Consider the following 23292-nt stretch of genomic DNA (forward strand, 5'->3'; position numbering starts at 1 on the left):
ATAAAGGAAACAAACAAAAGTTATTTTATCCACTAATTCTAAAGAAAAGTAACCACTATACGTCACAGTCTTCAGTTTAAGCCAGAATTTTTTTAATGTAAAATGAAGATACCGATTGCGTTCCATATCACTGTTTATTCATGTTTCCTTTAGTTGCTGTTCCACCATTAAACTGTGAATACAACGACTCAAACAATGTAGTTTAAAATGAAATCAAGTTTGGTGCTTGTGCAGAAGAAAACGACAAACCGTCACACTTCTGAATAACTTTGAGAGCGTTACAATAAACGGTGCCAACTTTGAAATAATGGAAATAAATTGAACAATCCTCATAGCATTTTCTAAATGATTGTCAAATTAAAATTCAAGTAATAAACAGAGGATTGTAGTCTACAAAGAATAATAATGATGAAACAACTTATCAAGTGTATAACAATCTTAAAGAAAAGCTTTAGCAAAGACTACAACAACAAACAATAAAAAGCTTTAGTCTTTTAGTTTTATAACGCTGTTTATGCCACATTATTTGATATTAACGAGAATCAGTGGTTAAATGAGTCCTCATAAGGCAAACAACAGAAAGAAAAGCACTTGTTCTTATCAAAGCAAACTGGGGCTCGCTATAATGAAGTGTATGTGAACAGTGAGAGAAAACACACGTGGAGATCTTCAACCGTCTGAACGCTCTTATTATTTAAATCCTAATTGGACAAATACAGTCGAATAAAATACAAACATCAGCGGTGATACTGTAGCGGCTAATTCTAATCTCACTCAAGAATTTATTCAGCGCTTTCACCCCAAAATCAAAAGAATGATTTGTTTGTTTGTTTGCATTGTGACATTATTGTCATGACGATAAAGCACATGTTCCCTTCAAATTCTCATTTCTGTCATGGGTGTTTTACTTTAAAAAAATGTATTTCATTATTCTCAATTATGGTTCTCTTTACTGAAATACAGTATTTTTGCACTGCTTTTATAGTAATAATACACAATAAAAATTAACATTCCCCTCAAATTCTCATTACCAAAATGTAAATTCTGTTATGTAATTTAAAAAAATATATATAATTTATATTTTAAAGTGTTTACACATCACGATAGTATTTGTTGTAGTGCTTTTAAATGTATTCTGATTTAAATGAAAAAAAATCACTTATTTAAAAAAAATTGTGTAACATTAATTTTACAGTAAAAATACATAAAAACTGGAAAAAATACTGTAAATCAGTAATGAGAATCACCATTGAGAATAATGAAAATATTTAAAAATAAAAAATTCAAAAGTAAAACGCCACGACACAATACAGTGATGAAAATTTGGTATGAAAGTATTTGGTTTGGAAATGTTAATTTAAATAAAAGAACATATTTAATTTATTGTAAAATTATAACTATAAAAACTGCAAAAAATTACTGAATATAAGTAATATGAATCATCGAGAATTATGAAAAATCTATTAAAAAAAACGTCAAATTATCCCCCCCAATACAGTGGTGCATTATTATTAATAATTTTTTTCTCAATGATGATTAATTTCTGAAATACAGCATTATTTTAATGCATTCACGGTAATAATTTTAAAGTAAAATTCATGTAATAGTAAAAAGTTAAGTTTCAAATTCTCATGACCAAAAAATTCTCAGTAATATAAAAATAATGAAATATTATTTTAATCATAAAGCATTTTGATACAGCTTTTAATTTTGAACTTAAAAAGTCTTCAGAAAAAAAAAAACATTGTATTCAATTATTTTAATGTCAAATTATTACTATGAAAAATCAAAGTAAAATACCTGGATGCACTGCAGTAATGAGAATTTGATATGAAAATATTTGGATAGGAAACGCTAATTTAAATAATAATAATAATAATAAAAAAAAAAAAAAAAAAAAAAAGCACATTTCATTAATTTCATGTAAAATTATTTTTATAAAAACAGTACACGTTACTGTACATAAGTAATGAGAATCATCTTTGAGAATAATGCAAATTAATAAAAAAACAGAACGCATCGTTAATGAGAATTTAGGGGCAAACTTGCTTCAATTGTGTTTTATTGTCATGAAAATAATGCCACAATGCAAAAAACTATTTTTATGGTCCTAAAAATAGGACCTAAAAATGTTCTTTAAGCAAAAGATACTTGATTTTCTTTGATTTTGGAGTGAGATGCGGCCTGGACATGTTTTCGAGAGATTCAGTCAAGCATGCAGCTTTTCCTTCATCACTATAATTCAACACGCTCTCTCAGTGCCGTCTGGAGCGCTGGTGAGAGTGACGTCGATGTCCTCGACTGGACGAGCGACTCCTACTGTGACTGCTGCTTTTGCTGCTGCTGCTCTGGCTGTGACTGTACTTCCTGCGGCGCTCAGGACTCTCTCTGTTACGCCTCCCGCGAGCGTGTCGTGTTCGGCTGCTACTCCTCCTGCAACTACTGCTGCGCCTTTGACGACTTCTGCTGCGGCTGCGACTCCTCCTGCGACTTCTGTGCTCATGGCTCCGCCTTCTGCTGTTGTGGCACCGCTCATGCTTGCTGCGTTCTGTACTGCGCTTGTCCCTCTGCGACCTGTCCTGGTCGTCACCTTTGACCTCTTTCTCCTGTTTCTTTGGCTTGTCGTCATGGTTACCCGTCTTTATCGCGTCCACTTTGAGCATCACTCCGTTCACGTGCGTTCGTACCTCACAGACCTGCAGATCCACGTCAATACTGGCGTCCTCATGTGTCTTCGGATCTAGTGCGTCTGCATTTGTGCTTTTCTTCAGCAGGTTTACCAGCAGTCTGTCACGCAGCTCACGCTCTTTCCGCTGCAGTTCGAGCGTGCGCGCCTTCTCGCCCTCAACGCGCCGCAGCTCCTCCTCCTGCAGACGTCTGCGCTCCTCCAGCTGCTGCAGCCGCACCAGCTCCACCTTCTGTCGTTCCATCTTCTGCTGTTTCAGAGTCTGAGGAGACAAACATGTTCCTGTAATCCAATTTGAAAGACCTACCACACACCAATTGTTTAAGTAAAAGGATAAGAACTACACAACACTACTACTAAGGTTTCCACAATACTAAAATTTCAGTAGTTGGTACCGATACCAGTAAAATTTCACGATTGATAACTGCACCTTCTAAGGGACTGTTGTTGAATTCCTAGATCGATTTGGCAATGAGAAAATGTTTTCCCATCACCACAATATTAATGTGGAAAAATGTAAATAATAATAATAATAATAATATATATATTTTTTCTCCCCAATTTGGAATGCCCAATTCCCAATGCAGTTTAAGTCCTCGTGGTGGCTTAGTGACTCGCCTCAATCCGGGTGGCGGAGGACGAATCTCAGTTGCTTCCACGTCTGAGACCGTCAATCCGCACATCTTATCAACGTGGCTTGTTGAGCGCGTTACCGCGGAAACATAGCGAGTGTAGAGGCTTCACACTATTCTACGCAGCATCCACGCACAACTCAACACACGCACCATTGAGAGCGAGAACCACATTATAGCGACCACGAGGAGGTTACCCCATGTGACTCTACCCTCCCTAGCAACCGGGCCAATTTGGTTGCTTAGGAGACCTGACTGGAGTCACTCAGCATGTCCTGGATTCGAACTCGTGACTCCAGGTGTGGTAGTCAGCGTCAATATGTAAATAATAATATTGATATTTTACGTGCAAATATCGTTACAATATCACAAGGAAAAATATCAATACTTTAACATATCGATATTTTTTATGCTTTTAAAACACTCTTTTAGCCTATTGCATGCTTCGTGCATGTTTTTCAATAAAGTAAACATTCCTAGTAGAGCCCTATGAAACGTTTATTTTATTCCATGTTTTTGAACTTTAATTCAATTTCATCATTAAAATGGTGTCTAATCAAATGAGTTTATAAAACTTTAATCAAATGAAAATAAAACAATTTTCAACAAAGCAATGCATTTTTTAATCAAATGAAGTGGAGCTCAGTAAAGATCCTCACAGCATAATCTAAAACATTATTTGACAAAATATAAGACTAAAGTGCTGCACAACATAACATCACAGTACAAATGAAAACTTCAATCAATTCAGTGCAACAGTACTCTTGCTTATGAGATATTGCTTAAAAATTATTATTATAATAATATATTTTTATTAGTATTATTATGTATTAATAATAATTATTATTATTATTATTATTCATAATAATAAATAACTACTATTGTTGCTATTATTAAAGTTTGTATTATTTTTTTTTATTTTATTTTTTTTATACAGAAGTAATATATTTCAGTCGGACTTTTATTTTGACGCGAAGGCTTTTCAGTTTGTGTGCGTTTTTGACATTAGCTTCAAACCTCCAGATACGCAGTTGTCTACATGGCCCTGTGTGATTATTAAAGCACAAAATGCTGTGATTTAATCATACAAATATACGTAAAGTCTGCGGGTGCTGTGCGCTTCACAGTGAATGCGTGCTCTGTTCTGCCATCTACAACACGCGTGATGCTCATAATGTGGTGTTTTCAGCATACAGGTATGACCGACTTCACACATTCACTGTAAAGTGCACAGCACATGCAGACAGTATATATATTTAATTAAATAACATACTTTTGAGGTTTAATAGTCACACAAGAACATATCACAATTTTAATTAGATTAACTGTGCATTAATTTTTTCCCAAATATATAAGATTTGCATGTGAGCATTTGAAAGCAGTAGTGTGTCAGATAGACAGCGTGCGGGGACTGAATTAAGTCGGTACTTGGTACTACCAGTACTGCAAAAACACTGGTATCGTTACATCTTTTTTTATTTTAGTGCCAACTTTTGGCACTTTTGCCCGTCCTACAAGGAATATTTTCACCTAAATCTCTCAATCTGATCTCTTCAAACAGTGCTCATGTGACGCAGTGAGGAGATGTCATGTGACCTTTGCTCTGCTCAGCAACTCGGCGATGAGTCTGATGGACTCCAGGTTCCTCTGGGCCAGCAGAAGTTTCCTCTCCTCCATGGCGATCTTCAGGTGAAGCTTCTTCTGCTCTTCCTCCTGCTGTTTCTTCATCTTCTTCTGGTTCTTCTTCTCCTCTCTCTCCTTCAACTTCTGCTCGCGTTTACGCAGTTTCCCCTCTCGTCTCCTCTCTTTCTCCTCTTCCTCCTGCTGATGCTGTTTTCTGAAACATCAGCACACAACGAGCTTTGTAACCATTTGGTGCATTATCAGAACTTCCAAACAACGTGTGTGCAAAGTGAAGCTGGGCGATTGAGTTTCAGTGATAATATATGCAAGTAAATATTGCTGTCTATTACTATGCATACTATGCATTAAATGGGCCTGTGACTGAAGTGAATACCTCTCTTCCTCTTTGTGTCTTTCCTCTTCCTCCTTCTCTCGTCGTTTGTGCTCTTCTCTCTGTCTCTCGAGCTCCTGAAGCTTCAGTCGCTCCTGCTGTCGTTTCTTTAGTGAAGATTCACTCAGGTGTTTAGTCGTGTCAAACGTTACCTGAGAACAACACATAATATTCACATTATACTCTGATATCTTCAAATAAACCATCTGAACTGTGAATGCAAATTTTTACTAGAGGTCGACCGAAAGTTAATTTTCAAATTTTGATTTGATAAAAAAAAAAAAAAAAAAAACCTATCGGCAACTATCGGCATAGATTATTCGCAGATAACCGATAATTCCAAATAGCATCTATCGGCACCAATTAATCTGTAAAACCGATATATCGGTCTACCTCTAATTTTAACCAGTCTAAAAACATTCTGAAGTAAAAAAAAATAAATAAATACATGGGTGAGCCTCACAAAAACATCAATGTTATATTTCACCCCAAAATCAATAGGAAAAAAAAAAGAAATATTTTGCTTAAAAAAAAATAGCCTAATTAATACATTAATTATTAAACATACAGTAAATTAAAAAAAACGACTGCGATCATTTAAACCAGCAGTACAACAAACACTACCATAATGTATAAAAATGAATAAAATATCATTATAAATAGTCACATATAAACTGTTTTCTTTATCTTTATATTTTTTCATTTTTTAATTATTTAAAATTAAACATCAAAAGAAAAATCAAAAGAAGCCAATAAGAAATTATATTTTGCACATAAAAAAAACGAGGTCTATTTTAAGAGCCATTAAGATTTTTTTACATTGTGACAATATTTATTATTTATTTTTTTCCATTTTCTCCCAATTTGGAAAGCCCAATTCCCAATGAGCCTCGTGGTGGCGTAGTGATTCACCTCAATCCGAGTGACAGAGGATGAATCCGCCTCCGCGTCTGAGACTGTCAATCCGCGCATCTTATCACGTGGCTTGTTGAGCGCGTTACCACGGAGATGTAGCGCGTGGAGGCTTCACGCTATTCTCCGCGGCATCCACGCACAACTCACCACGCGCCCCACTGAGAGCGAGAACCACATTATAGCGACCACGAGGAGGTTACCCCATGTGACTCTACCCTCCCTAGCAACCGGGCCAATTTGGTTGCTTAGGAAACTCAGGCACTCAGCATGCCCTGGATTCTAACTCGTGACTCCCAGGGTGGTAGCCAGCATCTTTACCACTGAGCTACCCAGGATCCCCACGACAATATTTTTTTTGACACTTATGCACATTTTACCCCCAAATTCTCATTACTGCAATGTTTTTTAAATTTTTTATATATTATTTAAATTGTGAAGTATTTATACATCATAGCAGTACACTCTTGTACTTAATGTCTCGCGGATTTTAATTGTACAGTAAAAAAAGACTGCATTATGTTAATGAGAATCGGTGGTTAAAATTTGCTTAAGTGTCCTGAAAATAATCTCAAAATAAAAAATCTTAACAGTCCTAAATGTAGGCATAATTTTCATTATGCTAAATATAAATGTCATATTTCTCTCTCTCTCTCTCTTTTTTTTTTTTTTTTAGATTTGGGGTTATATATGAGCAGGGTATTTTCTTGACAGGTTTCGTCTATTTCTTTCTTTCTTTTGATTCTGGGACGAAACATGACCCAGGAAGGTTTCGTGAGATTCACCCACAGTAGTAAAAACACAGTTTTAAAAAAGCAAAAACTTTATATTTTGCCAACTCATGAAACGGTACAGTGGAGTATCTGACTGTCATAATAAAGAACGACTACTTGAATCTCTGTGGCCTCACATGTCGCTGTCTGGTGTCTTTGGTCTGTTGAAATCATAATACAGGCTCGACTTCATTTCACTAAAAGCTCTTAAAGTGACGGTGTTACTGAAGGACTATAGTGAATAGACTTCATCTCATTAACAGAGCTGCACACACAATCCGCTTGTACTACAGCTTATTTTTTTCTGCCTGAAGAACTGCAGGATTAATTAATGAAATCTGCACCAGTGGCGTGTTTGAGTCGAGCTTTGTTAAATGTCAGTTTTACATTTACAGGGTTTCTCCTGGGTCAAAAATGGTCTTCGACGGTGGCTGACGAACACGTTCATCGCGATGCAGTTTTGTATTTGGTTTTCATAAGTTGCAATGAATATTTCAGATAAATTGTTGAATTTCATGTTTGTAATGAATATTATTTATTTTTGATCATCTGAGCATCTAGAAACTTCTGAACTCAACTGAATCTTTTGCACTTCAAGGTGAAAATTAAACTAACGTAATACCTCATTTCTACAGTATTGGGCTAGTGTGATGAGGAGGAGGAGGGGGAGGCCGGGCCGTAACTACACACGCTCGGCCCCCAATCGGGCTAATCAGCCGAGGAGAGGGATAAGTGCAGTGGGATGCGGCAGTTTGGGAGAGAGAGCCACACGCAGCTGCTGTGTGTGTTTGTGTTTTGTGTCTTTTTGTTTAAGTTCCTATTTGCCGGTTCCCGCCTCCTCCTTTCCCATCCTTAACATTCTTACATTGGTGCAGAAGCCCGGGAAGGAGGTGGGATGTGCTGTCATGGAGTCATCGCCACTGCCGTCCACCCAAAGGTGCAGCCGCGGCTGTCCACCAGGGGACAAAGTTGCCGCTGCCGGCTGCCTGGACGCGGAGGAACGGTTGCCATCCGCGAGGGGAGGAGAGGCTCGCTGCCAGGGGCAGAGGGGCCCCGTACCGGCTGCCAGAACGCAGGGGGCGTTCCATCCACCAGGGGTCGGAGGACTCGTTCCGGTCCGCCCGTGGAGGAGCGGCTGTCATCCGCCAGAGGGTGGAGGAGTGATTGAGGACCAGGTGACGGCATGTCTGGGAACCGACAGGCAACTTTTTTTTCTCTCTCTCACTATCGCTCCGCCTTGCCCTTTCCCTCTCCTCTTTTTTTGTTTTTCCCTCCACTCATCCCCCTCCCCAGCCCTAGAGAAGAGGGGAAAAGCCTGCCGGCAGGCGGGGCCAGAAGGGCAGCTCACATACGGACAGATGCCTGGTTGACATGTGTGCACATGCTCTAGTATATACAATAGTAGGATAGAGAAGAGCACATCACTTGCGTGAGAAGTTCTCGGTGTATCATGTGACACACAAGTGATCCCATTTTTCAATCACCCCACATGCACATCCGCGTACAACATGAGAAGCATATTTAGTGCTTTTTCATCTTGGTTTTTGCGCTTTAGGTCATAAAATGTTCTTCAGCGGCCCGAATTTTCTCTTCGGTGGCCACCGAAAGATTTTCAATGCAGGAAAAACCCTGCATGATACAAGAGGATTTTGACAAAGAACTTTCATAAACAGCAGACTAAACAAATGTATTTTTCTTCTGTACAGCATTAACAATTTCAGGAACTTCACAACAGGAACAACTATATTTGAATGTAATAAAGGCAATCTGATAAACATATAGGGCTGGGTATTGATACAGATTTGTACATTTCAGCCAGTGCGCATAAACTGTGACGAGGAGGAGGGCAGAGCTGGGACGTGACTACACATGGAGGGATGCGCTGTCGTGGAGTCCTCGCAACTGCCAGCAAACCCAAAGGAGTAGCCGCGGCCATCCGCCGGAGGACGGAGGAGTTGCTGCCGGCCGCCTGGAGCGGTGGAGCCACTGCAAGGGGCAAAGGAGTTCCCTACCGGCCGCCAAAACGTGGAGGGGCGTTCCATCCGCCAGAGGTCGCAGGACTTGCTCCGGTCTGCCCGGGGAGGAGTGGCTGTCGTCCGCCAGAGGTTGGGGAGTGGCTGAGGGCCGGGCAACAGCGTATCTCTCCATCTCTGTTGCTCCGCTTTGCCCTTTCCCTCTCCTCTTTTTTCCCCCCTCCCCGGGGGCGGTGGGGGGGATGTACATCATGCCTGAGGCAAAGGAGGGAGGAGTGTGACGAGGAGGGCGGCTAATCAGCCGAGGAGAGGGATAAGGGCAACGAATGTGGCAGTTCGGGAAAGAGAGAGCCACACGCAGTTGCCGTGTGTGTGTTTACGTTTTGTGTCTTTTTGTTTAAATGAAATATTATTTTGACAGTTCAGCCAGTTCCCCCCGCCTCCTTTCCCCATTTTAACCTTGTTACAAAAACGTTTCTTCAATTAATGTTAATCACTGCCTTTGTTTTTACTCATATATCAAAAAATGCTATCCTAAAAACCCACAGGAAATAAAAAACGCACCTTGATATTGCAGGCCACGGCTTTCCCATCATCCCCTTTAAACATCAGCTTCATTCCTCTCAGTGAGTCCACGGCTTTGACGAAGCCTGTGTGATCCTGATACTGCACGTAACCTTCAAAGTTCAAGTGTCCTCCGAACGAGAATGTGTTGAAGTTCTTCCCCGTCATCTCCTCGCGGTAAGGATCCAGCATGGGAATGTCCACATTCCGGATCTTGCCGAACTGCTCAAAAACAGTCTTCAGGACGGCCTCTGACGGTCTGTCAGGAGAACCGTCCTTCTGCGCGAACCACTTGCAGGGAAGCCCCTCCAGATGAACTGTGTCTGGACGCTCTCCAGGAACCGTCTCGTTCATGTCTCTGGCATCTCTGAAGAACGAGTCCCAGTCGTGGCGTGTCGGGAAGTCTACTTTATTCTCGGCTGTCCGCACCTGAGTAGACAAATGGACAGTAACATTAACTTTTTCATTTTCAGTATCAAGATTATAGGTTCTAATGTATCAGTTAAATGTAACTGGCCACTCATCACTCAACTTTCTGCCTTGACTAGTTCATTTTAAATGGTCATACAGTGAGACAAATACACATACTCCATGTAATTTCTTTCATTTAAGCTCATGAAAATGACATGTGTAACATTTATACATTTACAGCAGTTTAGATGGAGTTTATCATGTCACACTGCAGGACATTTCTACATATTTTGACACATTGTTTCCAACACTAAGACTCTCATTTGCTACATCAGCACAATTAAATAAGTTAAAGTTCTACTAGTTTATTAAAGTTTTAAATCTCTCTATGATTCGGAGGCATCACACCACAGGACTGAATAAATCAACATGGACTTAGCTCCATATAAACATAACATTATTTGTATATATATTCTTAACAATAAGACTTTTTAACAAGCTTAAAAACATCTAATTTACTCCCTGAAGGATCTTAGAGTCAGTGAGTCACTCCACAAGATTCAATAAGTAAAAAAATAGTGTCTTAATATCTTAAAAAACATTTTTAGGGTAATATGTTAAAATATGTAATGCAATCTCTGTGTCCAAGTTGATTTCATAATTTTTTTTAATAACTTATTTTCTGCAACAATAAATAAATAAAAATATTTATAGCAATTTTTACAAATTTCAATCCATTTCATGACTTTACAAATGTCATGTGGTGTAACCATCAACTAAAAGGTATAAAGTTACCTTCTTTACACCTTGAATATGAGTGTACACAACTTAATAGGGATGTCAATTTTCAGACATTTTCATAATCGATCGTCGTGGAACTGAACGATTAATTAATCGATTAACGTTAATATCGCAAAACGCACGTGAAGGACTCCAAATAATGTGCGCATGTAGCCTATTGTTTAAATATAATTACAATTATTACACTTAAGAAATGCAAGCATTGCCATTTTCCTCTTAAAATATTCTTAGTTCAGTGTATTTTAATACATTAAGGCTATGTTTAGTTTGAATTTGGGAATTGTTTAATTAACTTCTATCTTAAGATACTTATTTACCTTGTTTACATATTTGAGTTCATTAAAACGTCACGTTGTGGATCGTGGGATATTTCGGACCTTTGGACTTTTATTTTTATTTGAAGTCAAATCATAACACGCTGCGTAAACGCAGTCCTTAACATACCGTTTCTAAGGTAATGGTGAGATATCAGCCGAATGTTCCTTCGTGCTCTCCGGGCGATCGCTGACGTAATTGTAGGTTGGGATGAAACAAGGAGATCAACAGTGTTTGTTGTCATGTTGCACTTGTTTAACACACTATCAAGGTGTGCGCAGAAAACATTAATGTTCATTTATAGAGAAACGTTCCAATATCTTTTCTCCCCAATTTGGAATGCCCGATTCCCAATGCGCTCTTGGTCCTCGTGGTGGTGTAGCGACTCGCCTCAATCCGGGTGGCGGAGGACGAATCTCAGTTGCCTTCGCGTCTGAGACCGTCAATCCGCGCATTTTATCACGTGGCTTGTTGAGCGCGTTACTGCGGAGACGTAGCGCGTGTGGAGGCTTCACGCTATTCCCCGCGCCCCACTGAGAACGAGAACCACATTATAGCGACCACGAGGAGGTTACCCCATGTGACTGTACCCTCCCTAGCAACCGGGCCAATTTGGTTGCTTAGGAGACCTGGCTGGAGTCACTCAGCACGCCCTGGATTCGAACTCGCGACTCCAGGGTTGGTAGCCAGCGTCAATACTCGCTGAGCTCCCCAGACCCCCAAACTAATAGATTTTGAAAAACAGCATCATGTCTGATTTTCACAATGAGGACAGTGACACCACAGGACAATTTATAAATTTGACTATTAAAACACAATCTGAAAAGATAATTAAATTTTTATGGATACAATCTGTGATTTTGGACCCAAAAACCCAATGATGACCCTAAATGAGAAAAAAAATGAATGTCCTTTTTCACTGAGGACAGTAAAATCCCACATCATCATGAGAAGCAGCTCACCTTCAGGATGTCGGTGAATCCGCTCAGTTTGATGCTCTTCCCCTCCAGTTTGCTCAGGATGCGTTTGACCACACTCCTGTTCTCCACCTCGCCCTCGAAGCGGATGAAGTCCATGGTGCTCTTGGAGATGCGGAGCGAGGAGAACTGCTCCGGCTGCACCATGGACTTCAGCCGCTCCATCACCTCCCAGTTAGAGATGGATTTACCGGGCAGCTTCAGCTGAGGAAGGGCCACGCTGATGGTCATTTTGGCGATGGGCTTCAGGTAGAGGTGATACTCCGGACACAGATCCAGAGCTTCAGCCGTGTCATTGACTATGGATGCCATGACGGAGTCCAGCACAAACACGCTTCAGACGAACACTTCAAGGAAACACAAAGCAGACAGACAGATTAGTTGTGTTAGTAATTGGGGAGCAGATTGTTTAGAACAGCTGGTAGGAGAGGTTTGACACGGACACGGTCCTGCTGGTAAAAGGGAAAAAACTAGTGACAGACCGATGAATCAGCTGATATTTCAGTATTTCCATACTTTAGTGAAAATATTGCAGATATTGGGTAAATAGAATCAACAAAACCATTAAAAAACATTCAAATGACAAAGCTTCAGACACTGTTTGAACTGGAATCCTATAATAGTTTATGATGAGTTTAGCAACAATAACTGTAGTAATCAGTGTTGGGTAAGTTACTCTAAAAAAGTAATTAATTACTAACTACTAATTACATCTTCTACATTGTAATTAGATTACTGTACTAATTACTTTCTAAAACCCTTATCAACCTCGACCAGATGAAAAACACAAGGACAGACATGAAACTGTTCTTTTAATTCTTTCAATTAAATCATATAAAATCAAATTAATTATTCATGAACTGGCCAAAGAATTTAAGGGGGCGGCGTTAAATTAGAAAACATAAATTTTAACACAAGACATTAATAATTTCGATTTTAAATTCACTATTGTTTTATAAAAAAAAATGTCTATAGTCTATACAGTATCCAATGCAATTACATCAGAAGTAACTAATTAAATTAGTGAAAAGTTAAGAGTAATCCTTTACTTTTTTTAATGAAAAATTTAATTACAGTAATTACTTAGTAATGCATTACACCCAACACTGGTAATAGTTTCCAGTAACATCAATTCTGCACTTAATGAACAAACTACTAGAACATTTAATAATGTAAATGTTAGTTCAATGTTAGTTCAATGTTAGGCAACAACACATCATGCAGTGATCTAAGTACATGCATAAGATCACAAACACATCTATTACACATTTATTTCAGCAATCAGGAGCAGATATATTTTGAGGAGAGAGTTATTAATTAATATTTACAGATTGTTTACCGGTATAAATCATCATAGATCCTCCACCACGGGTTATTTCAGCTAAACTATTCTAACTAGCTCCTTACTAGGATTAAAGAGCAACATTTTTGGACACGTAACTACTACTAAACTTTCTGCATATGAAACAGATGTTTTAAAATGAGTATAAATAACGCGAACTGATTAATAATCGTAATCTACTGCACTGGCCAAACAAACGCACATGATGCTCACAACTTCCGCATACGTCACACAAACCGGAAGTCAAAGGAAAACTCTCTGCCGCGCATGCGTGCTGCTCACATACATTACTTAAATCGTTTTATGAAAGGAGTAACATTTGTGTCCACAAAATGTGAAGTGCACTAAACACTAAAAAAAACCTGCTATGAAGTGTTTTGCACATTTAACGGGACAGTTCACCCAAAAATGAAAATTCTCACATCATTTATTCACCCTCATGCCATCAAAGATTTGAATGACTTTCTGTCTTCTGCAGAACACAAATGAAGATTTTTAGAAGAATATCTCAGCTCTGTAGGTCCATACAGTGTGAGTGAATGGTGACCAGAACTTTGGAGCTCCAATAAGCACATAAATGCAGCATAAAAGTAATCCATAAGACTCCAGTGGATTAATCTATGTCTTCTGAAGTGATATGATAGGTGTGGGTGAGAAACAGATCGTTCCTAGCATCCAAATCCGGACTCTGTCCGCCCTAAACAGTGTACGAGAGAAGAATTAGTGTCCCAAATCAAAGTATGTGGAAATGAGTGTCCCAAAGTTGCCCGGGTGGTCTACTATTTCCGGTAAATTTTCAAAGTGTCGATCCGTGAATGCTATTTCGGCTAATATTGCCCACTACCCCTTGCTTGACAGAAGAGGAGTTTGACAGTCCGCTTCAGAACTACAGTTGTCATACCTGAAAAATTACAGCACATCTTCACTTCATCATGTTTTTTACAACATAAAACAACATTAATCATTAGGTAAGTTTGCACTACATTGGTGCGCGAGGTTATAATCTGATGTGGTGCGAGCTGTGAGGCGACTGTCTGTGTTGCGCGACTGCTAGTGGGTCCTTGAATAAAGTATAACGTGCCAGTCAGTGGAGTTTCTGGTACCTCCCTAGGGAGTTACTGTGTAATATGTGTATAGGGAGCAGTGGTACTGCATTGTATGGTCTCATAAATGAATTGTTGCAGAGAATAATGAGGAACGAACAGGTCATGATAACTGTAACAGGATGATTGACAGGTCAGTGTACGGTGAGGATACATGTAGCAATGCAAGATGCGATTTTATGGCGTGATCGTACGTATGTCCCAAAACTTGCACCCCTTTTTGCTTCACACTAAAGTGTAGACACTTTTCCATCTCAAAAAGAGTGCACACTTAACGGGTTTAGTATAAGTAGGCGAATATGGACACAGCAAATATTTAAGTCCTTTTTACTATAAATTATTTTCCTGCCCAGTAGGTGGCGATATGCACAAAGAATGCGAATCGCCAAAAACTAAAGCAGAAGAAAGTGAAAGTGGAGATTTATAGTAAAAAAGGACTTCTCACCCACACCTATCATATTGCTTCTGAAGACATGGATTAAACCTGTTTAGTAGGTCTGGTGTTGAATCAGAACAAACCCTTAAAATGTGCTGAACTCTGCATACTTCACATATTCTAGTACGGGAGATCTCAGGAAAGAAAATGTTAATCTTCTGTGTTTTATAAGTAAATCTCTCAAAAGGAGGTCAAAGGTGAAGCACAGATATTAAGCCATGGACACAGAGCTGTGCCATTGTTTTGCTTTAGCTTTTAGCTTTTGTCTAATACTGCAGTAATTATACTTTTTTTTGTTGTGACTATTATGTTATTAATTCTTGTTGTAATTTGAAACCAAAAAATGTATTAAAAAAAAAACTTTAGGACGACTGGTCCATTATTAATGCTCAGTGTCTACGGTGGTTACAGCTGTGATACATACATGCAGAATAACTTGTCTAACACGGTGGCCATGCTCTGTATTGACCAGATCTTGTAATATCTAGGGTCCTGCTGTATCATTCTCAGTTTGGGATCAAGTAAAGCAGTATAATGTGACTAGTGTAATGCAAAGGTGCACATGACATGTCACATGACCACAGCATGCTAATGACTTTCACCTTTGTATTAGGTGACATTTGTGGCATTAATGGGACGCATAGCAAACTGAAACACTGTGGTTTTTATCATGCAATAAAGTGACAAATAATAAATGAACACAGCAATACAATGACACACTAGTAGTGAGAAAAGTAACAAATTTACCTTCTGACTTTTAAGTTAACATTTGACTCAATATTATGTGGTGGTGTAGTGGACTAAAGCACTGAACTGATAAGCAAAAGATTGTTGGTTCAATTCCCACAGACACCAACATTGTGTCCTTGAGCAAGGCACTTAACTCTAGGTTGCTTTGGATAAAAGCGTCTGCTAAATATAAACATAATGTTTTTGGCACGAAAAATATCCATTACAGTTTACAACCATTTACAGCTTTTGGCTAACCATTTGTAGTGCACTGAAAAGATCTCCAATAGTGCTTTCATTTGATGTATTATATGAATATATTCACAGAATATGACAATCAGACCCCTTGGTCCCAAGCACCCAGTTTATTTTTTATAAAGGAAAGGAAAAATGGATGCTATTGTTGTCCAATATACTGTATGTGATACATGAAGAGTTAAAATACTAATTTCATTAGTGAGAAAGCACAATAGATGTGTTAGGACCGCTCCTACCAGCAGTTGATATTACCTAATGTTTCTGCCTTCAAGCCAGAAAAAGCTGTCGTACCTGTTTATACTGAATTACTGGTGTATCTGTTATACTGAAGTTCAAGAGAATGAAAACTGACCCAATTTTTAATTCCATTTATGACACCAAACTGCAGCGTTCTCCTAAAGAAAAAGGTCAGATTGACAGGATGAAATAAGTCTGACCCAACTAAAAGAAATTATATATAGTACAGAAGTCAGAAGTTTACGTACACCTTAGCCAAATACATTTAAACTCAGTTTTTCACAATTCCTGACATTTAATGGTAGAAAACATTCCCTGTGTTAGGTCAGTTAGGATCACTACTTTATTTTAAGAATGTGAAATGTCAGAATAATAGTAGAGAGAAATGATTTATTTCAGCTTTTATTTCTTTCATCACATTCCCAGTGGGTCAGAAGTTTACATACACTTTGTTAGTATTTGGTTGCATTGCCTTTAAATTGTTTAACTTGGGTCAAATGTTTTGGGTATCCTTCCACAAGCTTCTCAGTTGCTGGAATTTTGTCCCATTCCTCCAGACAGAACTGGTGTAACTGAGTCAGGTTTGTAGGCCTCCTTGCTCACACACGCTTCTTCAGTTCTGCCCACAAATGTTCTATCAGATTGAGGTCAGAGCTTTGTGATGGCCACTCCAATACCTTGACTTTGTTGTCCTTAAGCCATTTTCCCACAACTTTGGAGGTATGCTTGGGGTCATTGTCCATTTGGAAGACCCATTTGCGACCGAGCTTTAACTTCCTGGCTGAGGTCTTGAAATGTTGCTTCAATATATCCACATCATTTTCCTTCCTCATGATGCCATCTATTTTGTGAAGTGCACCAGTCCCTCCTGCAGCAAATCACCCCCACAACATGATGCTGCCACCCCCATGCTTCACGGTTGGGATGGTGTTCTTCGGCTTGCAAGCTTCACCCTTTTCACAAGGTCTTTTGCTGTTGTTCTGGGATTGATTTGCACTTTTCGCACCAAACTACGTTCATCTCTAGGAGACAGAATGCGTCTCCTTCCTGAGCGGTATGATGGCTGTGTGGTCCCATGGTGTTTATACTTGCATACTATTGTTTGTACAGATGAACGTGGTACCTTCAGATGTTTGGAAATTGCTCCCAAGAATGAACCAGACTTGTGGAGGGTCACAATGTTTTTCTGGGGTCTTGGCTTATTTCTTTTGATTTTCCCATGATGTCAAGCAAAGAGCCACTGAGTTTGAAGGTAGGCCTTAAAATACATCCACAGGTACACCTCCAATTCAGTACACCTCCTATCAGAAGATAATTGTCTAATTGTCTAAAGGTTGACATCATTTTCTGGAATTTTCCAAGCTGCTTAAAGGCACAGTTAACTTAGTGTATGTAAACTTCTGACCCACTGGAATTGTGATATAGTCAATTAAAAGTGAAACAATCTGTCTATAAATAATTGTTGGAAAAATTACTCGTGTCATGCACAAAGTAGATGTCCTAAACGACTTGCTAAAACTATAGTTTGCTAATATTAATCTGTGGAGTGGTTAAAAAATGAGTTTTAATGACTTCAACCTAAGTGTATGTAAACTTCTGACTTCAGCTGTATATAGAGTTAGATAGATATACAGTATATATATATATATATATAGATAGATAGATAGATAGATATTAATATATACTATATATACTGTACTGTATATACATTCTTCAGAAAATGTCAAATTAAATTTGGTCTTATGAAAACAAACCAAAACTTTATTAATGCAAACGAAAAACAACTGCACATTTTCTGGGTATTTTAAAAAGAGTTTTTTCTTCCATTACACATACCTACAGTATTTTAGTGAAATTATTATTATTATTATTATTATTATTACAATGGTCTAATTTCATTAAAGGCACTTAATAGAATTAAAAATACATTCTGTAACTGGGATTAGTGTTATACAAGACCTCTAAAAACATAAAAGCTTAAGAAATGTATATTCACTTTGATACATTGTGATGAACTAAAAGTGCTCTGATCATGGAATTAAACTTTATCTTAAACTATTTTAAACAGCAGCTTTAAATCATCTCTATAGTATATAAACACACTGAGGTCATGTTCACATTTATAGGAAAACAACAGTCAAAATACATTTCTACATCTGAAAGACAATCATGAAAGTTTGCAGCCTAAAACAGGAGAATAACATGCAACTGAGAAGCATCAAAACAAAAAGTGCATATTGGGCTGGAAACAAATGGAGAGTGTGAAATGTTCATTCAAAAACAATCTACGTCCCTATATACAGCGTATATAAGAGTACTGTTTAAATAACAGGGTCTTTGTGATTAATGGAGATGTGGTATAGGCTTTCTAGACTTGCAAACACAGTAGTAAACAGCTTAGTGTCATGTGAATGATTCGGGGGTCTTTTGATCTTAAATAGTTGAGCTAAAGTTCTCTCATTATTTTATTATAAGATTCTTTAAAAAATTATAATTTTGTTTTCGGCAAAAAAATAACAGTATATGGATCACTGACAAATATGGTGGTCTGAGGTGATAAAAATGAGAAATCTTTTTAAAATTCCAGTTTTAACACGATTAAAACACGTGTCAAGTTTATAGAAATGCAATCTTTGTGTCATAAATGTTTGAAAATCATTTACAGCATTTTCTGAAAAAAGAAAATGATTTAATGACAATAACAAATGTCATGTGGTGTAACCATCAAGTATTAAAGGTATTAAAATACATCTTAATGGAAGAGAGTGTTCGCTACTTAATCATTCATTTCAAAACAAAAACATGTTCATCATAGAAGAGGTGTATGGAAGCCTTTTTCCACCACATTGAACAAAAGTCATAATTATGAGATACTCAATCATTATGAGACAAAAAGTCATAATTGTAAGACTTACTGTAAAGTCATAATTAGATTCAAAGTCTTAATTATGTAAAAAGTTAACATTGTAAGATAGAACATCATAATTATGTGATTCAAAGTAAATTATTATATTTAAAGTCAATTTTGAGTTAAAAACTCATACTCATGAGATTCAAATTCAATATAAGTCTTTATTATGATATAAAGTCAAAATTATAAGATAAGTAAAAATGATGAGATTAAAAGCCATAATTACAACATTTTAAATCATAATTATGAGATATTAATCTAATAAATTTGACTTTTAATCTCATGATTATGACTTACTAATAACTTTGACTTTTTTTCTCAATTATGATGTAGTCTCAAACACAAAAAATAATTTTAATATTTACAAATTTCTATTTTAATTACAAAATTCCATCAAATTTAATTACGTAATTTTTAATTAAATAAAATGTGAATTTTTATTTATTTAATTTAGTTAAATTTAAATTTGAATAGGCTTTTTATTTTGTGTGTGTGTATAATTGTGACTTTTTTATCTCAAAATTATGACTTTAAATATAATAATTATGATACTATAAAAATTAGGGCTTACCAAAGCACAATTTTTATTATTATTATTATTATTTGTATTTATTTTTTGTAGTGGAAACAGGTTTCCATTGGTGGCATACTCAGTTACTGTAGTGGTTTTGTGTGAATTGCACTTTTAATATATTTTCGAAAAACTTAATAGATTCTGAAAAACAAATAGTGTCATGTCATTGATAATAAAAAGTGAACTAACCCTTAAAGGAATGTTCTGGGTTCAATATAAGTTAAACTCAGTCGACAGCATTTGTGGCTTAATATCGATTACCACAAACATTTAATTCGATTCGTCTCACCTTTTCTCCCAATTTTGGAATGCCCAATTCCCACTACTTAGTAGGTTCTCATGGTGGCGCGGTTACTCACCTCAATCCGGGTGGTGGAGGACAAGTCTCAGTTGTCTTCACTTCTGAGAGCGTCAATCCGCGCATCTTATCACGTGACTCGTTGTGCATGACACCGCGGAGACTCACAGCATGTGGAGGCTCATGCTACTCTCCACGATCCGCACACAACTTACCACACGCCCCATAGAGAGTGAGAACCACTAATCACGACCACGAGGAGGTTACCCCATGTGACTCTACCCTCCCTAGCAACCGGGCCAATTTGGTTGCTTAGGAGACCTGGCTGGAGTCACTCAGCACACCCTGGATTCAAACTCACGACTCCAGGTGTGATAGTCAGCGTCAATTCTCGCTGAGATACCCAGACCCCCCATCTCTCCTTTTCTTTAATAAAAGCAGAAATCTGTGTTCCAGTGAGACACTTACAATGGAAGTCAATGGGGTCCATTTTTGGAGAGTTTAAAGACAGAAATGTGAAGCTTATAATTTCATAAAGACACTTACTGTACATTTATTCTTCTATGTATTATTTTAACTGTTAAGTTGTTTAAATTGTTGCTTTTACGATCGTTTTTAAGGTTTACAGTGTTATGTCATCATGGCAATAAAGTTGTAAAATAAGTGATTTTAGGATGTTTATGTCTTGTGTCTATTCTTTTGAAACAGTGAGTATTTTAATGTTTACAGATTGACCCCATTGACTTCCATTGTAAGTGTCTCACTGGAACACACATTTGTGCTTTTATTAAAGAAAAGGAGGGATGATTTTTATATATAATAATATTGATTTTTGTTCTAATTAATATTATGTCACAAATGCTGTCGATTGCGCTTAACTTTGAAAATTCCTTTAAATGCCAAACTGTCACTGTATTTCAGAATATTTCTCAGATAAACTCAAGACTTCAGAAGTTTCATCCGAAGAGGTTTGACATGGGTCTTGATTTGACGGGGCTCTTGAGTGAATCGTCTCCTTCCTCATTCTCTCTGAATGAAGTGCTGTGGACAATCTGCGTCTTGAACCTGTTCCTCTGCAGTCTGATGCGGCCGATGGACGACTTCCGATACAGTGCCCTGGGCTTGACCTGACCGTCACCTGCGACCTCCTCAGGGTGGTTTAATAAGCGCAGAGGGTTTAGATTGGATGGCAGGACTTTAGGAAGCCTCCATCGCCCAGCTTCAGGTGCATTCTCCGTATCCGAGCTCCCACAAGCCCCAATGATGTCTTTGATGTCCCCCGTGACGTTGGCTTGGAGGTACTGAGATGCTTTCTTCCCACTATAATCCCTGATGTCCACATCAGCATCATACGCTCCCACCAGAAGCTTCATGACTTCAATGTGGTTGTGCATGGCCGCCAGGTGCAGCGGGGTATAGCCGGCGCTGGAGCGGGCGTTTATGTTGATAGCAACGTTGTGCTGTCTGGCGAAGCTCACCAGCATGGCAAAAAGCTCATGTTGGCCTTGCTTGGCCGCCCAGTGCAGACATGTGAAACCAGTGACAAAGTCCTTCTTGGAGATAAGAGTGGGTTCACACATGAGCAGCCGTTGGAGACTGTCCCATTCACCATCTGCTGTACACATCATCCATTCGTGCTCCAAAGGGTCTAATGTTACCAAGCCACAGTCCTCATCCATCGAGGACATCATGAAGTCACTGTTTCTGGAGGATATGCGGTGGACCAGTGAGTGCCTCACCTGTGGAGACCTGCTCATCATGAGCTCCAGGAAGTTCTTGCGGCTGCCTTTTGGGGTGCTGCCATCTGTGCCATCACACGGTCCATCATGAGGTTCTTCCTCAGAGGAGGTAAACAAACTGCGCTGAGATCCTCTCGATGTTCTTCGTCGAATCACAACCTGGGTAGCTTTGATGGGTTCCAGTTCCTCTGCCCTAGATTCCAGTTTTCCAGTTGACTGGCTATTAGAGAGCTCCAGAACAATAGACTTGATGTCATTTCCATTCTCTTGTGCCATTTCGCCCGTTATATTTGAGACATCTGAAAGACTGCGGTGAGAACTTGAAGAATCGCTCTTCTCAATCAATGCAATGTCTGAAATGCATTCAGATGCAATGGTTTTGTCATCACTTACAGCATCCAATTTGACATCCATTACCTTAGACTTCTGATTATTGTGCTTTCCATTGATTTCCTCATTAACATTGCCATTTTCTTCGAATTGTAAGGCATGCATTCCTCTGTAAATGCCTTCATCTCCATCATCTTCTCGCGTCCGCATCTCTGGGTATCTGTATTTCTTCTTCAAGCACACCACTTTCTGTCCATTCTCTTGTTTCACATAGGCGATATTATCAACAAAACGCTTAAATCTCTCTTTTAAGAGCGTTCTCTCGGTATTTCCACCGCTCAGGAAGACTTTAAAATGCTCTATCAAGTCCTTGTTTTTCACACGCCCCCCATTTTCTATGAGAAAGTCCAGAACGGATTCTTGCGTGCACTCCGTCGCCATTATATAATATGTTTAATAACAATAAATGCATAAATACATTAATTCGCATTGGATCCCGTCTGTCTCATCTTAAGTCGATGACATGTATAACTCGTACGGCTGAGCGCAGGTAAACACATTCTGTCCTGTCTTATTAACAGTGTGTTGCGGACGAAATTAAATGAGTGCGCAATGTGTCAGATAGGGGTCGGTAGAGCTTTATAATGATGCTTGCATCCTAGCAACTCTTGTTGGTAGAACGGAATCACTAAAGTGAAACTGGAGTACACAGACGTACATTTTGGCTCAAGCACGCTGGCCATTAACATTGAAAGGCCGCTCCGTGTTGAGCCAAGATGGCGTCCTGTTGCATCGCGTTCGCTGAGAGGGACGAGAGCGAGCTTGGAACATACCATTGCGCTAGAACAAAGGGGCGTTATGGCTCCCATGAATATTAGAGGTTTAATTGAGTGAAAATGCCTTTGACTTGTAGCTTTTATTGATTTTATAATACGTATATTCGTAAGAAAATGGGCATTAAAATATTCCACATTTAAAGTGGCCTTGTTTTGTCTATTACAATTCACAACAATCCTCCCAGAGACGGTGAAATGGTAGAGCAGCTGTTCCCAGTGGTTTGTCAGCTGGAAATGATTAGACAAGGGGGGTCACAGAAACATTTCACTTTCTTACATCCGAGAGTGAAGCGACATTTCTTAAAATATTCGCGATTTTCCGTTTCGTAAATGGCATCCTTTGATGTGGTTCAACAGATGGTACGTATGTGAATGATATATTGCAGGTTCCGAGTGTTTTTCTGGTTCAGTGACTGTGAAGTCTGGGAGAGTGGGAGTGAG

The 23292-nt window shown here is 38.5% G+C and overlaps 4 protein-coding genes across 6 annotated transcripts in view; 2 read left to right on the forward strand and 2 right to left on the reverse strand.

Moving 5' to 3' along the window:
- The window catches only part of LOC127448282 (uncharacterized), a 384406-nt gene that overhangs the window by 138953 nt on the left and 222161 nt on the right, over positions 1 to 23292 (forward strand). The gene's annotated exons all lie outside the window — the stretch shown is intronic.
- Positions 53 to 13625, reverse strand: LOC127448251 (A-kinase anchor protein 17A-like). Of its 2 annotated transcripts, none has more exons than XM_051710645.1 (6): positions 13398 to 13625; positions 12044 to 12405; positions 9555 to 9983; positions 5336 to 5484; positions 4915 to 5155; positions 53 to 2948 (listed from the first exon to the last, which is right to left on the reverse strand). In XM_051710645.1, exons 2-6 carry the CDS (start codon positions 12368 to 12370, stop codon positions 2256 to 2258), a joined length of 1839 nt encoding a protein of 612 aa, XP_051566605.1. In that variant the 5' UTR covers positions 12371 to 12405; positions 13398 to 13625; the 3' UTR covers positions 53 to 2255. The 2 variants fall into 2 exon arrangements, with proteins under 2 accessions (XP_051566605.1, XP_051566606.1); XM_051710646.1 differs by having other exon boundaries at positions 13387 to 13625.
- Positions 19412 to 22625, reverse strand: LOC127448261 (ankyrin repeat domain-containing protein SOWAHC-like). The gene has a single exon (XM_051710665.1). The coding sequence runs from the start codon at positions 22454 to 22456 to the stop codon at positions 20903 to 20905; it is 1554 nt and encodes a 517-aa protein (XP_051566625.1). The 5' UTR covers positions 22457 to 22625; the 3' UTR covers positions 19412 to 20902.
- The window catches only part of LOC127448269 (septin-8-like), a 32124-nt gene continuing 31903 nt past the window's right edge, over positions 23072 to 23292 (forward strand). The window contains exon 1 of the mRNA XM_051710679.1: positions 23072 to 23211. Within this exon, the coding sequence (XP_051566639.1) occupies positions 23182 to 23211 (30 nt within the window). The 5' untranslated portion in view covers positions 23072 to 23181. The remainder of the gene's footprint in view (positions 23212 to 23292) is intronic.

The sequence above is a fragment of the Myxocyprinus asiaticus genome, chromosome 11, assembly GCF_019703515.2.
Source record: "Myxocyprinus asiaticus isolate MX2 ecotype Aquarium Trade chromosome 11, UBuf_Myxa_2, whole genome shotgun sequence".
Classification (NCBI taxonomy): domain Eukaryota; kingdom Metazoa; phylum Chordata; class Actinopteri; order Cypriniformes; family Catostomidae; genus Myxocyprinus; species Myxocyprinus asiaticus.

Excerpts from the sequence above, each read along its gene's own strand:
- LOC127448251 (XM_051710645.1), bottom strand. The coding sequence starts at position 12,370 with ATGGCATCCATAGTCAATGACACGGCTGAAGCTCTGGATCTGTGTCCG. Across the intron at positions 9,984-12,043 it reads GATTCACCGACATCCTGAAG|GTGCGGACAGCCGAGAATAA; the intron begins GTGAGCTGCTTC and ends TTGTCTACTCAG. Across the intron at positions 2,949-4,914 it reads AGTTGCTGAGCAGAGCAAAG|ACTCTGAAACAGCAGAAGAT; the intron begins GTCACATGACAT and ends TTGTCTCCTCAG.
- LOC127448261 (XM_051710665.1), bottom strand. The coding sequence starts at position 22,456 with ATGGCGACGGAGTGCACGCAAGAATCCGTTCTGGACTTTCTCATAGAA.